This window comes from Rhinolophus sinicus, chromosome 1 (genome assembly GCF_057876585.1).
Source record: "Rhinolophus sinicus isolate RSI-liver-muscle chromosome 1, RSI-T2T, whole genome shotgun sequence".
Taxonomy (NCBI): Eukaryota; Metazoa; Chordata; class Mammalia; order Chiroptera; family Rhinolophidae; genus Rhinolophus; species Rhinolophus sinicus.
The window spans coordinates 40,445,241-40,461,535 of NC_142501.1; the positions used below are offsets into that span (position 1 = coordinate 40,445,241).

Genomic DNA, 16,295 nt, shown 5'->3' on the forward strand with positions numbered 1-16,295 from the left:
TTTTTGGTCAAACGACTAGATTTTATTAATGTGATAATAATTTGACAGGAGACAAATAAGATGTTACAGTGTTTTTCTCCCTGTATCTTTTTTCCATGCTTATTGGTAAAATGGAGACTTTCAGTCTAACAGTGATTTTGAGCATGGACTTGTGACCATATTGCCTGTTAAATCCTGCCTTCACTGCTTACTAGCTGGCGATATGACTTCAGCTAGTGAGATTCTTAGTGTCTCTTCTCAGTTCCCTCATCTGTATAACGTGATAATAATAGTACAGTGGTTTATAATAGTATACCTAACACAGAATTATAAGGGTTCAATGAGTTAATACATGTACAGCACTTAGAACTATATCTTGCACACGATACTACATACCTGCAGAGGGAGGTCAGCATTTTGGAACTTTGGCAAAGGGTACACTTCAAAAGAAAGGAAATAATTTAAAAAGCAGTTATGTTTATCAAGCATTAGCCCTTGTTAGAGATTGGTAGGAGTGGGCATCCTGTGCAATTATTCTTTTTTACCAAACTGCCTTTGTCTTACAGAAAACTAAAAATGATAGTCTTTGAAAGCTTACAATAGCTACAACTTTTTCTATTAAGAGTTCTCCTTCAGAATGCTACATTTTTAAATTTGCCTAGATCCTGACTTTCTCTGCCCCGGTTTATACTGGCCCTGCTTCTTTCGACAGCATCCAGATGCCAGGATGACTATACAACAGCAAAGAATGATGACAGAGGTACCAAGGGCCACAGGAACCCACCACGCCTTTGAAGTCACAGATGCCCCATCTGGTGTTGCGTCTTCGTTCTCAGATGTGTGGTTTCTGTTGTACCCTTTGGTTTTGTTCAGTAGTTGTTTACTGCTGTTGAGTTGAGATGGAATAGGCATATGAGAAAGCTTTGTGTCTGTGGGCACCAAAAAAGGAGAAATAGTCTTGTTATCTGGATTGCTGATGAAACCAGTACTGGATGACTCCTTATTTACCTTTGTGGTAATGGAACCATTCAGGGAAATGAATCTTGCCCAAGAACCTGTGGTTAATTCCTTGGAATACCTGGTAGTGCTTGTGTTTACCACCAAATCTGGATGTGTGGTTGATGATGGAGCCTCTATTGACAGTAGCATTTGGTTTGTCATGGTTGGTTGTTGTTTATCTAGAGTCATAGGTTTTAGATTCCTTAATCTGTCCCATCTATTAGATGAAGAACGGGTATTTTGATAATCGTACGTGGAAGGTGATTGTCCAAAAACCAGCAAATCTGGATCTATCCCTGAAAGATAAATGAGGCATAATTCATTTTATTTTTTATTTAAAAGGATCATAAATTACAGTTTGGAGAAGTCGTGGATTTTGCTGCTGTGAGTTTTTGAACTAGGCTGATTTCAAGTTCTACCGTCACATACTTCTGAAAGGCTTAGAAAGGTACTGGCCACATTTGAATTCATTTTAACTTTCTAGAACACTTTTATGCATAAGTTTTGGCTACATCATGGAGAATACTGTGTGTCAGGGCTTTCAAACAACAATAGTGAATGTTAGTGCAAGAGCTACTGAAGCAATAATCATTTGAGATAAAGTTATAATGGGGCCCGAGTAGCATGACAATACAAAATCATGAGAGCAAAGCCCTAAATCTTATCCCTTTCCAGTGTCTGGGGGTCTTGACTTTTTCTTCAGTATCTTCTCTCTTCTTATAAACTAACTTCTTTCCCTCTGACTTCAGACATCTGCAAATATTGCTTTTTCTTTAAAGAGGAAGAAAAAACTCTCAACAGCTTTCCAGTGGTCCCTGATAGCAGTCACTGTTTTTTTCTCTCTCTCTCTCCCTCCGCCCCTCCCTTCTTCCCTTCCCCCCTCCCTTCTTCCCTTCCTCCCTCCCTCCCTTCTTCCCTCTCTCTTCCCTTCTCCTCTCTCCCTCTCTCCGAACATACTGACATCCATTGCCTTCATTTCCTTCCTGACTTTCTTTTTTGCTTTCTGTCGTCTTGTTTCCATACTCACTCTTCTGTCAAATTATGCTTCTGAGGTAATCAGTAGTTTCCTTATTTCCTGATGACTTGTGTCTCATTGCTTTGGCTTCCCTCTTGTCCTAATGCTGCTGGCCACCCTCTTTTTGAAAGTCTTCTCCCATGACTCCCTGGACCTTAGATTGCCTGCCTCTCATTTTTTTCTTTTTTTGTTCGTTCTCTTCTTGATCCTAATTGGTTGTGTGGTTTTCCACAATCTTTCATTCTTGGTCTTCTGCTCTATTTTGTCTTTATCTCCCACCCAACTCCCACCCAAGAGATTATGCCCAACTGTCACCACTGATGACAATGAAATCCGTATCATCAGTTTTTTCCTCTTTCTTGAGCTCTGATCTCATTTCTTCTGTGTTCTACTGGAGGTTTCCACCTAGACATCTCAGGTCATCACTGAACATTTCCAAAACCAAAAATCTCCCTTTTTGTCTTAACTCAGTAGCATCACCATTCTTTCATCACCCATGGTGGAATCTGTACTGCCAAGTGATTTTTGATTCCTCTCTTTATCCAAAAAGTAACCAGGTGCTATCCAATCCTTCCCAATATGCTGGGAACCAGCCCTCCTCTTTGTTGCAACTCCCATGACCTCGTCCAGATCTAATGCCTCCCTGACTAGATTTTCTAACCTGCATCCTGTATATAATTCTCCTAGGTTAAGATAACCAGACACATCATTTTAGTGATGGCGTTTTATCATTAAATACCTTTGTTGGTTCCTAGCTCTACTCTGTCCGAAGCCCCTTTGTTATCCGGCCTACCCTACCTTACCCATATTTTCATTGCAGCCCCAAATAGGCCCTTACTGCAGGAAGACCAGTTTTGTTACTTTCCTGTGGTGTGATGCAGAGCTCCCCATCTTGCCTCTGCCTGAAGCCTCCTATGGATTATCTAGTTTGCTTTAGTCTCCCCTTCTTTTGTGCCTTTGTACTTGAGGTTCACACATTATTGTATTTGATTATATGTCTTATGCTAATTGTAACACTTGTCATACGAACTAGATCATGTGGAATTTGAAGGCAGAGATATGCTGCAATCTTCTGCAATGCTGAGCACAGTTTGTAGCATTAGGTGTTCCATACGTACAAGTTGATAAAAAAATTTATCTCCTTTATATTTTGATGATAAAAACTATTCTTTCATGCTTAGTAATTTGCACCCTGAGGTTATACAGAGAGTGCCAAAAAAAAATGGATACACATTTTAAGAAAGGAAAAACCTATGTTAAAATTATGCTGATGGTAACCACTTTGAGCACCTTTTGTAATAGCAGAAGTCAAACGTGGCTTGTATTCATCTTTTGTTATCGGTATACATTGAGTATTACAATTGATACAGTTTTTTTCTTTCTTAAAATGTGTATGCATTTTTTCCGGCACCCTCTGTATACATGGGCAAAGGATAAGTAAATATGTATTTTTCTAAAATAAAATACACTGGTTATCTTGGGACCGATGATACAATATGTATGTCAGTGAGTGGTGGTATGTTTCCCTGTCCCTGACATCCACTTTTGTGGAATCTGTGTACGCAGCATCAGTAGCCCCCAAAACTGCCATTTAACTTTTTCATTTTTCCTTAGTGGAATTCTCAGTAGAAATGTCTACTATGGCTCTTGCTGAGAGCACTTGTGAGAAATGAAATATAATGCTTAAGCGCTTGTTCAGTCACATGTGATTTGTTACCATGTGGACTAAACACATCATTGCTGAACTTATCATTGGTGAGCACGGCAAACTAAAGGGAATTTCCTTTTACTTTGCTGCCCTGAATACCCAGACAGAGTTCAGCTGGAAAATAATGATTTAGGGATTCACACATAGCTATTGCCAGCCTGTTTCTAGGTTATATGCCTCTACCAGAATATGACCAACATTCTTTAAAATAGAAACAAGATACTAAAGCGTTACCATATGTTATGTTGTACAAAATGGCACTGGTTCCAGGCTCTAAAATGCAGCTTTCCAGTGTTGGGCAGTGAACGTGGAGGCAGTTGACATTGTCGTGAATAGGATCATGGTAGAAGACAGCCAAGTTACAGGCCACTGAAAGGGAAACAAAACACATCTGCCAGTGGTTCTGATTTCTGCCCTTTGGACGAGCTCTGGTAACATATTTCTTTCAAGGACACTGGAGTAACAGTACATTGCAGAGCTATAGTCAGACCTTTTGTAGAACATTATGAACTACAGTAATCACCCTTTTAAAAGAAACTACCTACTGATATCCTCTAAGTAATATTTCATACATTCTATTCCACACAAGAATACCTAGAATCATTTCCCAATCCCAGTATTTTATGTTGGTGAAAAATTCAATTAGCTACAGAAACCTCTGGGGGGATATATATATATATCAGAATATATATATAATATATTCAGATTTCTAGGAGCATTGCCCTCTCAGAATGCTAAGTTACTAGAATTCACCAGAGAAAGACATAGGAAAATAAAGGGACAAATACTGTAAGAGGAGAGGGAGTAAGAGGAAGGACAAAAATAGACCCCATTACTGGGAGAGGCCAGATGGTGGAAAGGTCGCAGGTCTTGACCCTGACTGATGGCAGGTGTGCACTGGCCCATGTGGCAAAACCACATCCAGTGAAAAGCTTAATCACTGTCATTCAAAGAGGAAAGGAGTGGATTAACAAGGATGTTAGCCTTTGGAATTCTTGCTAGTGCTGTCTCCCGTTTTCTAAGTAAGTTTGCTCCTTAAAATGTACGGTGTTATCTTTGGGAAACCATAAGTCAGATTTGTTGAATGCAGATCTTCAGTCCATCCTCCCTAAAGTGCAACACATACTTTCCTCCAGCTACAGTGTAGTAGGAACCATGTGATGGGAAATATCCACTGGCCAAAAGGTATCAACTTCTTTGATAAAATATGATTACCAGACCTCTGAGTGTGCCTAAAGCGGCTGTGGAATTGCTATTGGCAGAACCTCTGCTGCTTCTGGGTAAGGTTAGCTGTGGAGAGTTGCATCACCCCTATTACTTCTGGGACACCCTGTGTGTCTGCACTGTTTATTTTCTAGTAGGAGAAAGAATAGGACAAAAGTCATTAATACATTGCAAATACCTTATAGATTACAAATACATTCCCTGAGGACAGTGCTGTGACATTTAAGGGAAAGGAATAAAAAATACTCAAATTTCGACATTAAATTTCTGATAAGAAAGTGATGCTGTAGGGAACAATGTTTAAAGACGTCTTACATTCCTCCTTGTGTACATTTCAGCCAGCTCTGAGCAAGTTAGCTACTGTGGCATTTTTAAGTTCTGGCTTCCAGCTAAAAACTGAGATGTGTATTCGGGTCCTTCTGGAGAAAGAAAGGCACAACTTGGAAGCTAGAGAGGTTCTAAAATTGTGCAACTCTACAGGATGCTTATAGAATCCTGAAAGTCCGAAGGCCACAGCTTCCCTGGTGTTGAGAGTGAGGTAAATTGATGCCATGAGAAAATGCTGAAAAGGTACTGCCCCTCCCCCACCTCCTCTTAAGGTTTCCAGGAATTAGAAGCATATCTAAGGTGAAAATCTGGATTGGCTACTTTTCCAAAAAGATTTCCCTTTAATAAATTAATTGCTCTTTTATGTCCCTGATTAACTTTTGAGGGCTAGCCTGTTACAGTTCTCATATTTTGGTCTTTTATAGTCAGTTTAGACTCTCTAAGTAGCTCCAATTTGCACCCCAGAAATCTTAAATACATAATTGGATAGGCGGCATTGGCAATTAATAAGTCCGAATCAAACCACAGAAAGAAACAAGAGAATTATTTTAAAGTATTGTATTGCTTTTGTTGTTTCTTTCCAAGTAGCTTTAAAATCTTGGAAAAATGAAAGAAGTCTTTAGACCATTGTAACTTGAAATTCTGTAACAATGAAATAGTTTCCTAAGTATAGGCTTTGGTAATATATGGATGACATTAAACCCTAATTCTGGATTTTAGACAAAACAAAATCTGTTAGGATATTTTGAAAATATCTTTATTTCTCTCTTTCTTTCCTTCCTTTCTTTTTGCTCTTTGACATATATCTTCCTATTTTTTCAAAATATGAATCACAAGGTAAGTTCCTGCTCAATATACCTCATATTTGGTCAGCACATTTCAAAAATTTGAAATGATACCAATATCACCAAATAACTTCAAACAGGAAATTATTATAAACATTTTAAAAATAAAATATGTTATATTTTGGGCTATAAGAATATTGTTAGTTAACAGTTGAGGAAATATTTTCATTTAACACTTTAGTGAAGAAGAAAAGATTCTCTGTTACCTGTCATTTGCGTAGCATTCTGGGTCATCACTAGATTTAGTATTTTGTTTCTACACTGTCCCAAACTGCAGAGTGAGTCTCAATGTCTCTCCCTCCCCCTCTACCTCATATGAGCACATCTTCCCTAGTTCATGTCTACTGTTCACTGGACCTATTGCCTACGGCTCCTTACTTAGGTCTTCGTTTTGGAAATGTCCTCATATTTTTGCTCAAGCATATTATTAATACTTACCATCCTTCCTAAGACAGCAGCTCCTACTGCATTTCTGGCCAGTGCTCTCAGAATAATACTTCAAGAACTGAGCTCCCATCTTCTGAGACTCCTCCAGGTCAATTAGAAGACCTGGGAAGCGACGGATCCAGCAGTCTCTATAAAATATGGTGGGCGAGCAGAGAGAGTCTGAGGTCCACCCCATGCTAAGGAGCATGATTACGTCTGCTGCCACCACTGCCACGTGCATTTCTCTGGTAAGAAGATTCGGCAATAAGTCTGATTTCCACACACAAGCTGGAGCTGACCATCAGGGTTCAGGACAGTTCCTGGAACTTTCGGGGTTGCTGCTAAGGGAGAGCTTCCTTGGGACTCTTCTGGGGAGTGGGTGGTGGGGGGAGGTCACCTTCTAGAAAAATGAGGCTGTTCTTTGACTGCATATTGATTTTTCTTTTGTTTCTTCCCAGTTGAGCCCAAGGTGAAGATTTGACTTGCTGGCATTAATTCTGAACACTGTCCAGGCCATTTCAATACTCTGTCCCTTAGCCTCCTGAAGACGTAGATTCTCTCCTCTGCTTTTCTTCTTTCTCTGAAAATGAATAGTCACAAACACCTTTTACTAAGTAAACATAAAGACAAGTGGAAATCCTAGCTAAGAGTCTTTCTGAGGAAAACAATAGTTTAGTCACTTGACATCAGATAAAGAAAGGATCCATTTCAACAGAAACAAGACATTGTTTTGTGAGGACACTTTTGAGTGGTTTGTAAGGAACTTGTGACTACAGATTTTTAAAAAAATTATCTCTCTTTTTTTCTTGAATTTGAATTCTAGTATTCAGGTTCACTAGAAAACCAGTTTGTGCACTGGTTTAAAATTTTTGTTTATACTAAAAAAAAATAATTATAATCTTGAAAGTCAATGAAAACTGAAAATGAAGTAAAAATTTAAAATTTTAATCTTGAAAATACTGAATATGGATCCTGGTCACTTCTCAGGGCCATGCATTTTTTGCCAAGGCCAGCCAAAAGCATTCTTAAAAGACTATAAAGATTCAGCAAAAAGAACAGCTTCATAATGTAGTAGAATACAGTACCCATTGAGGTGTATATTGTTCAATCAAGAATAAAAGTGTAATTCACAGTGAAAATTGTGAAGAAGTTCAAATTGAGGGTTGTCTAATCTGTTTTCTGAAATTCATGTTTGGAAGGTATAAAGGAGCCTGCTTTGTGAAGCACATACACGCATAGTGTCTATGCTTGAATCAGGAGTTGCTAAGAAACGTGCATTAGGAAAATAGGGAAATGGTTTTAAATTTATAAATATGAATAAAATTACCTCAATTGAAATGCCAAAACATTTGAAAAGACATTAAAGGTCGTGAAAATGGCTTCTTACTTTCATAAGATTGTATGTTTTATATCCCATGATATATCCAAGATGACAAGTTAGTTCCAAGTATAAACTGTTGTTTCTTTGTATCCATTTTTATACAAAGCAGCTTTGGGCATAAAGTACAGTACTACGCTTTTTTCACTTTTTCCTGTCCTGTGATCTGTGTTTATTTCATACCTTTTTTGCACAATAACTCGTTCAGACTTGACCAAAAAATGTTAACATTCTTCGAACTTTCATCTCTCCACCTGTTTCCCAATAATAGCCTAATTACCACATCTTTTGATTTTTAGAAATATATAATAATAATTGATAATAAAGAGGAAAATATTCCAAAGACTAAATAACTTTAAAAACAAAACATTTCACTTTCTTCCAAGCAAAAATTATATTATGGATTAACTCCTAACCTTGCATAAACCACATAAAATACACTGAAAATGATAACATATTTTCTTCTAATGAACTCATAGAAAGCAAGTTCTGGTTGCTTACCTGCAAACAATCTTCCATATGTTCCGAGGGGAGAGAGCAGTTTCCTAATGGCAAAGCAAGGGACAGATGAACAAAAAATTACTCCCTGTTTTTCTGTGAGATTCCATAGCTATTTTGATTAGCTCATGCCCTGGGACAAAAACCGGAAAATCTACTTTCTAACCTTCTAACCTCCACATCTTTCAGTCACATTGAATGTAGTTTCTTTTGTGTGACATGTAATTCCTCAAAGCTCTCATGTTCCCTGCAGGACTAATGGAACAATCCACAATTGTTTAATCCTTTTGCTATCAAATGATGTTCAAGTGAAGGTCAAAGCTGCATTTTAAAGAATCTACAAATTCCAATGTAAAAGCATGCTTTAAAGTTTTAAAAACAATTTTTTTTTTTTTTGACTCTTAAACAGAGTCTGGAAATGAGTAACTTCTTGAAGACAAGTATTTTGAAAAGGAGAGATAGAAACTGGACTATAGGGCGGAGGGAGGAATATACAACAGGCTGAGAGATATGTGGCCCAGAAGCATCTCAAAACTTGTCCATGTGAGATGAAATTGCAGAAACCAGAAAGCAACCACAACTCTGAATATAACATTGCTAAATAGCTTTTGTACAAATTGTATCAAATATCCAGAATCACTGTACTATTGCATTGCAGTGATATATTGTACTTATTTCCAATTGGGCACTCTTCAGAGGGGTTAAAAAATTAGATTTCTACTTTAAAAACCACTCATTTGCTTCAGGAGCTTTGGTTTGGGAAGCAGAATTCTTATTTTTATAAGTGCCCCAGGTAATTTTCTAAGATGTTTGGAAAACATTGATATAAGCATCTGAAATAAATGGAAGTTTTGCCTACATGAAGACATTCAACCTGAATTAAATAGAGCTGTTTTAAAAACTGTACTACTTTTAATTCATTTAAATTGCCCCATATGCTTTAGTGAAAGGAAAATTTGGTATTGCTTGTTAAAAAACAACAAGTTATTTTAGCAATACTAGAGGGATTAAGAAATAAAGATAATTTTTAAGTGGATGTGAAGTAATTACATAGATTGACTAAATTCACAAGATGTTTGAAAAATAATATTTCATCGTTATTTTAAAAATAAGAGTTGTATTATTTACTTAATGTTTTCATCAGTTGATAAAATTGATAGAAATTGTTTTAAAGAAGTGGGGCTTGAGAAATTTAAATATGTCTTTAATTTTCCTAAAATCTTTTGCTTTTAATACATCTATATACGTTCATTTAAAAAAATCCAAACCATATAGTAAAGTACAAAAAGAGGTAAAAACTATTCAAGGTCTTACAATCTTAACATTTTGTAAACATCCTCTACACATCTCTAAAAAACAGATACATGACAAATGGATTCATACTATTTCAGAACCTGTTTTTTAAAAATATAGTATAAAATTATATTTTTCAGTGTCTCTAAAGAAAGTTTTCTCTACATCAAAAGTTGTAATAACTCTGCAGTATTTCATTCTATACATGTATCAAAATTTACTCTGCACCTTAGCTTCCTCAGCTGTAAAACTGTATAAAAACACTATTGTAGTACATGTACAACAGTGCCTGGCATATAATGAACATTAAATGTTAACTTATTATATATTCTGTTTTACAGTTTTTTATTATTAAAAGCAACATTGTGATAAACATCTTGTACTTAGAATTTTTTCCATTCTAGGTCAAAATGTGTATTTTTCATAAATTCTTAAAGAAATAGCCTAACTCTGTGACCGTTATTTTAGTTTTCTGTAAAACACATCATGATGTAAAGTGCTTAAAGTGAATCATAATTACCACGAAGGTGAGTCTTTATGATTCAATGAGCAGTCAATAAGAGATCTATAAAATTATGCCTCCAGTTATATGTAAGCAATCTTTTCATGAAGCTTGGAAATAATATTTTAGGTCGTTTTGTAAATAAAGGAGTTTATATTGCTCTGACTGCATTTCTAGCTTAACAGAAAGTTTTCTGTGTGTTATTAAAATAATTTGATCTTTTAAGATGCTTCCAATCCTAAATGTCGTTATCATGTCAGGCACAAATAACTTACAGGATCAGTGCCTAGTATTGTCAAACTAACATCCCAGATTCTGTGTCCAAGCTGATCTTGCTCTGATAATATTACTGTGTGAATTGCCTTTCTAATGCACATTATTCTTTGAGTGTGATTTTTTTTTTTTTGGGGGGGGGGGTGTTTTTAAAAGGCAAAATACCAGTCAGGCATATCTATGACAGTTGGGAAACAAAAGCATCCATTGGTGAGATTCTAAAGAGCCTGTTTTTCTGGGCTGACCCACTGAATCTCGCATTGTCACTGATGGTCCAAATCTCTTTGATACAGGGGGCCCCTTCCAACACAAGTTCCCCAGCTAAATGCCTAATACTGGACATGTCACTTTACCTTCCCAAAGAGGTTGCTAAGTTCATGGTCACTCACCCAGAGAACCTTAGAATGTCTCAAACTGTACCCTCATTGAGAACAAGTGTGAGAGGTCCATGTGAGAATGGGGTTTTATCAGTAATGATTTAAAGGCCAGGTGAAACGAGGTTGAGGTGAAAAGCTAGAAGCTTTTCAGAGTCTAAGAACACTGAAAGAGGCAAGTCATAGATTCATCTTTATTTCTTTCACTTTTCCCAGGGAGGCTAGAGTCTACTGGAATTTTTCCCATGTCTTTAAAGTTTTAGTTTTATATTCATGGTGTAAAGAAAAAACTGGATGACATCACCTCACTATGAAGCAGTTAAGTTACACAGAAAGAAGCACAAATGTAACCAAACAATGTGTTGAAAAGATTTCTTGTTTTACAGATACGATGTTCTCTGGTTTTTAACCCTTGCCCTTTGGTAACATAAAATTTTAATCACAACTGGAGAAGGTATCTTCTGTTTTAAATAAGGTAAATGTATTTATGATGAAGGTATTATTTAACAACTTGTCATTCGAGAAGAAAGCTGAAGCTTGTAATAAGAAAAATAAAGTCTAAACACATATTCTCTCCAAGTTGAAGACATTTATAGTTGGTTCTCACATCTTGGTCTGGGAAAGTTTTCAAGGATTTTTTTGTAAGGTAAGAGTGAACACTCCCTCTGCTCTCTCCCAAACCTATCCCTCCTTCTACTCAAAGGTAACCTAATAATACCCCCCCCCCCGCCCCTCAGGATTAATTCATAGCTCATGGGCAACACAAGATCCTTTCTATTATTTGGGGTGAGCTTTCTTTTTGCAATGTTTGGTGACATAAGATGGGGAAGAAGCGCTCCTTAAGTAGTCCTCAGACTGAGGGAGGCGGGGGTAGAGGAAGGAAGGGTAAGAGGGTTGCAAGAAAAGCCACCTCCATAGGCAAAAATGAGCAGAAGTGGTCTGACCTTCTGTCCAAAGCTAACGTTCCGTAATGGCTCGCACAACCAAGCCGAAATAGGGAAAGCAATGACGTTCCCATAGGTTAGGAAATATTTTAAAAGAAGGCCCACGATCTAACTTTATTTAGTCGACTCGTACTTCTTTTAATCGCATAAAAAGGATAACAAGCCCCAGGAGCAAATACAGGCTCCTCTGCTTCCCAACCGCTTTTCCCCGGTGCACCCCTTGCGCTGAGCCCTGCAGAACCTGCTGCCATCCGGCTGGACTTGCTTTCTGCAAGATGGCTCCTACACAATGACCATGCCGAAGACTAAGCTCTAAGTGCCACCTACATGTCCGGAGACGGCCAGTGAGCCTTAACCCCTTGGGACACGAAGAGGGACTGGGCCAGATGGGCGATCCCAGATGTGATGTCTTTTTGACTCCCTGGACCCCAGACTTCCTTCATCCCTTTCCTCCCACTCCCGTTCCTTGTGCTTTTTTCTTCCTCTCTTGTAAAGCAGCGCGGAAGAAAAAGCAGACTGGCTTCATCTCGTCTCCTGTCCCCCGCGAGCGTCGCTGCAGACCCCGGCAGGCTGCAGAGGCGCTGCGCCCGGCGTGCGGGGGAGGCTGCGGGGCCGCATCTTCCCGCCTCCCGCGCGGACCCGCCGGCGCAGCGGAGGCCCGCAGCCTTCCAGCCCTTCCCGTAAGCCGGATCCCGTCCGCAGGTCTGGCGGGCGGCAGGGGTCCTGCGGGCGGAAGTGCGAAGCGCGGCGTGGGAGGAGGCTGCAGGCTGGGGGCTGGGATCCCCTCCCGCCTGACGCGGCCTTGGACAACCCGCGCAGGGACGGCGGCCGCCTCCCCACGCCCGGCGCGCGCCAGCCGGCCCTTTTTTGGCTCTGAACGGGACCAGAAAGGCAGGGCCGCCGCGCTGGGGGAGCGAGGCTGAGCTGCCGCGCCCGGGACCAAGAGAAGAGACTGCTTCGGGGGCGCTGCCGCGACCCAGACAGGCCGGGCGAGCGCGGGAGGGAGCGGGCGGCCCTTCGCCGGCCTCCTCCTCCGGGCGCCATCCCCCGGCGCGCCCAACCCGGAACCCGGCAAGCGCGGGGGCGGGGAAGCGATCGCGCAGAACTGGCGGGCACCCCCGCGGCCCCTGGTCCCCCAGCCATGTCGGCGGAGGAGATGGTGCAGATCCGCCTGGAGGACCGCTGCTACCCGGTGAGCAAGAGGAAGCTCATCGAGCAGAGCGACTACTTCCGCGCCCTCTACCGCTCCGGCATGCGCGAGGCCCTGAGCCAGGAGGCCGGCGGCCCCGAAGTGCAGCAGCTGCGCGGCCTCAGCGCCCCGGGCCTGCGCCTGGTGCTGGACTTCATCAACGCCGGCGGGGCCCGCGAAGGCTGGCTCCTGGGCCCGCGGGGAGAGAAGGGTGGGGGGGCGGCGGAGGACGAGGAGATGGACGAGGTGAGCCTGCTGTCCGAGCTGGTGGAAGCGGCCTCCTTCCTGCAGGTCACGTCCCTGCTGCAGCTGCTGCTGTCCCAGGTGCGGCTGACCAACTGCCTGGAGTTATACCGCCTGGCGCAGGTGTACGGGCTGCCGGACCTGCAGGAGGCCTGCCTGCGCTTCATGGTCATCCACTTCCACGAGGTGCTGTGCAAGCCTCAGTTCCACCTCCTGGGGTCTCCTGCTCAGGCCCCAGGGGATGTCAGCCTGAAGCAGAGGCTGAGAGAGGGCCGGATGACTGGGACTCCTGTCCTCGTGGCCCTGGGGGATTTTTTGGGGGGGCCTTTGGCTCCTCACCCCTACCAGGGGGAGCCCCCCTCCATGCTCAGGTACGAAGAGATGACTGAACGTTGGTTCCCGCTGGCCAACAACCTTCCTCCTGACCTGGTGAATGTCAGGGGTTACGGGTCTGCCATCCTGGACAACTACCTCTTCATAGTGGGCGGGTACAGGATCACTAGCCAGGAGATCTCCGCTGCGCATTCCTACAATCCCAGCACCAACGAGTGGCTCCAGGTGGCCTCCATGAACCAGAAGAGGTAAGCACCCAGCGAGCGCTGCTGCTTTCTCATTCATTCATTTTGTTCATTAGTTTATTCCCGTAATGTTTACTGAGCAGTCACAGGAGGTTGTGCTGAGGTGGGAATGACATCTTCAGGAGTGTGGCTGGCCTTGACTCTGGCCAAGTTCCCAATGAACTAAGAACTTTCAAGGATGAAGAGGCCCCAGTGAAGTCAACTAGCTAAGTAGTTTCCTTGCAGGTATTGTGTCTTTAGGCAAACTGCTTTCTTTGCCTCTGTCCCAGTGGGAAAAACATTGTGGTTTTCCAGAAGGATACTTACAAATAAAATTGTTTTTCAATTTTGCTTTTATTTTTTATTTTTTAGGATCTGATAATGATGACACATTGGCAGCAACCTGTAACACTGACCTTGGGGGATTTTTGTTGTTGTCAATGACTTTGAAGTCTTCTATACTAGGGCACCAATCTATGATCAGGAGATAATCATTAGAATTGTATTAACATTAGCTGTATAGGATTGCTTTTCTTATTTTTTATCCTCTTTCTCATCTCACTTCCTTCCTAGGCATTGTTATTGACCCAAAGTTTCAACCTGGAAGTGGTCACCAACATTGTTAGAATATTTCCATCCATCCCAACCTTCTCCTTTCCCATCTTACAAATCCCTCCGGACATGAACTTGGGTGACATGAAAAAAAGATGAGAAAAGGAGGAGATTGGGGGAGAGTAAGATAAAGGAATCAGGAAAGGAATAGGAAAATAAGAGCAAAGAGCAAATACAGGAAGTGGTGGTATGAAATAAAGATGGTAGGGCACAAGATGGCCCAGAGCCATTCAGAAGTGGGGAGAAGAATCAGTGTAACTCAAGAAAGGACAAGAATACCCTTTCTTCTGGTCCAGCTGTATCCATCTCCAGTCCCACCGTGCTTCTTGCCCTGAAGTGTGGAGCAAGGAGTCGAGGGACTCACTGCCTGTCAAAGAAATTCTTAACAGGAATGGGGAGGCCATTACATATATTTACTTGACTCGAGGGTCCCCCCAGACCAGGGGGAATACTGGCTTTATTTCTACTATAATATAACATTTATTTTGGAAAGCATTCCTTTTTTTCTGATGATTAAAAATAATATATAGATATTCTATAAAACTGGAAAAATGGAAAAGAATAAAGAAACACAAAGGCTATCACTTCTACTCCCTCCTTCTGAGAGGGAATAACCATCTACAGGTTGGCATATTTTCTTCCAACCCCTTTTTAGTGCATTATTTACACTGTTGAGATGATACCATATTTAAAATTTGATATTAAAAGTGTTATTTTTAAACAAATTCTAGGAGCTTTCATTGAAGCAACACAGGAACACTCAGTGGTGCTCAGATTAGGGGTGGAAGGCCCCTCTGGTTGTCTGTCACTCCTACACATGTCTCTAGTTGTATCAATTGGTGCAGCCTCTAGCTCCACAGCTCTAACACAACACCTCATAAATTCTTTTTTTTTTTCTTCACAAATCCTTGGTAGTCTTTTTTTTTTGCCCCTTTTTTCTTTGAAAAAAAAAAAAAAAGTATTTGAATGATGCAGGAATACATGCTTAGAAAAATTGCAAATGACACGAAAAACTATAGACTAAAATATATGTCTATCTGTAGACATACTTATATATTATAAATTTATAAATACATATTCATATTTATAAACTAAATGTATAGTCATATAAATACAAGTATGTTGATAGTGTTTAACGGAAAATGTATATATGTATGCATGTACATGTGGGGGCGCATACTTATACATAAATTTACTCAAATTGATTAGGTTAGCTGGTTTTTTCTATATCAACAGATGTCAGTTCACTTCACTCTTATTAATGGCTGTGTAGTATTCCAGCCTATGGAAGTACCATAATGTAACTAGCCTTTCCCTTGTTTATGAGCATTTAGATTGCTTCCATTTGCCATTACGAACAATGCTATAGTGGACATTTTGGTATATGTGTACATATCTTGCTAGGCATATTAAAGTTAGTTCTATATGGCAAATTCCTAGAATCCCTGGATAGGTGAGGCAGTGTCTGTACATTTAAAATTTTGGTAGCTCCTGCCAAATTGCCCATGAAAAAAATGGTTCTAATTTCCTCTTCTATCAAACACTGTCTAATCAACAGAGTTTGAACTTGCCAGTTCCCTAGACTCTTGCCAAGATATTATCATCATTTTTTATTTTTACCAGCCTACGGGGCAAAAATACTGGTGTGAATGTCTCTGATTGAAAGATTGTTCTTTTCCTATTATTACCAGCCATTTGTATAGTTTTGTAAATGGCCTTTACTAATTTTTTAAAAATTGACTTATTTTTTTATATTTATTTTAGAAGTTATATTTATGTATGTAGATATTAATCTCTTGTCTCTTAAGTAATATTGCCCATCTTTTCCCCTGTGTTTATTTTATTGTGAAGTTCAATAATGAAATGCCTGGAGTGACCAGGCAGGTGAAATCAGTGGGTAGAGGGTGGG

The 16,295-nt window shown here is 40.4% G+C and overlaps 3 protein-coding genes across 3 annotated transcripts in view; 1 reads left to right on the forward strand and 2 right to left on the reverse strand.

Annotated features, from left to right (window-relative positions):
* On the reverse strand, positions 1–8,804 carry MANSC4 (MANSC domain containing 4). The gene is made up of 4 exons (XM_019737291.3): positions 8,403–8,804; positions 6,536–7,103; positions 3,936–4,070; positions 1–1,274 (listed from the first exon to the last, which is right to left on the reverse strand). Exons 2-4 carry the CDS (start codon positions 6,762–6,764, stop codon positions 628–630), a joined length of 1,011 nt encoding a protein of 336 aa, XP_019592850.1. The 5' UTR covers positions 6,765–7,103; positions 8,403–8,804; the 3' UTR covers positions 1–627.
* On the reverse strand, positions 8,154–12,928 carry LOC148759051 (uncharacterized). The gene is made up of 3 exons (XM_088791041.1): positions 12,762–12,928; positions 12,113–12,709; positions 8,154–8,446 (listed from the first exon to the last, which is right to left on the reverse strand). The coding sequence occupies exons 1-3, from the start codon at positions 12,926–12,928 to the stop codon at positions 8,299–8,301; spliced, it is 912 nt and encodes a 303-aa protein (XP_088647167.1). The 3' UTR covers positions 8,154–8,298.
* The window catches only part of KLHL42 (kelch like family member 42), a 19,342-nt gene continuing 15,705 nt past the window's right edge, over positions 12,659–16,295 (forward strand). The window contains exon 1 of the mRNA XM_019737270.3: positions 12,659–13,798. Coding sequence (XP_019592829.1) covers positions 12,927–13,798 — 872 coding nt within the window. The 5' untranslated portion in view covers positions 12,659–12,926. The remainder of the gene's footprint in view (positions 13,799–16,295) is intronic.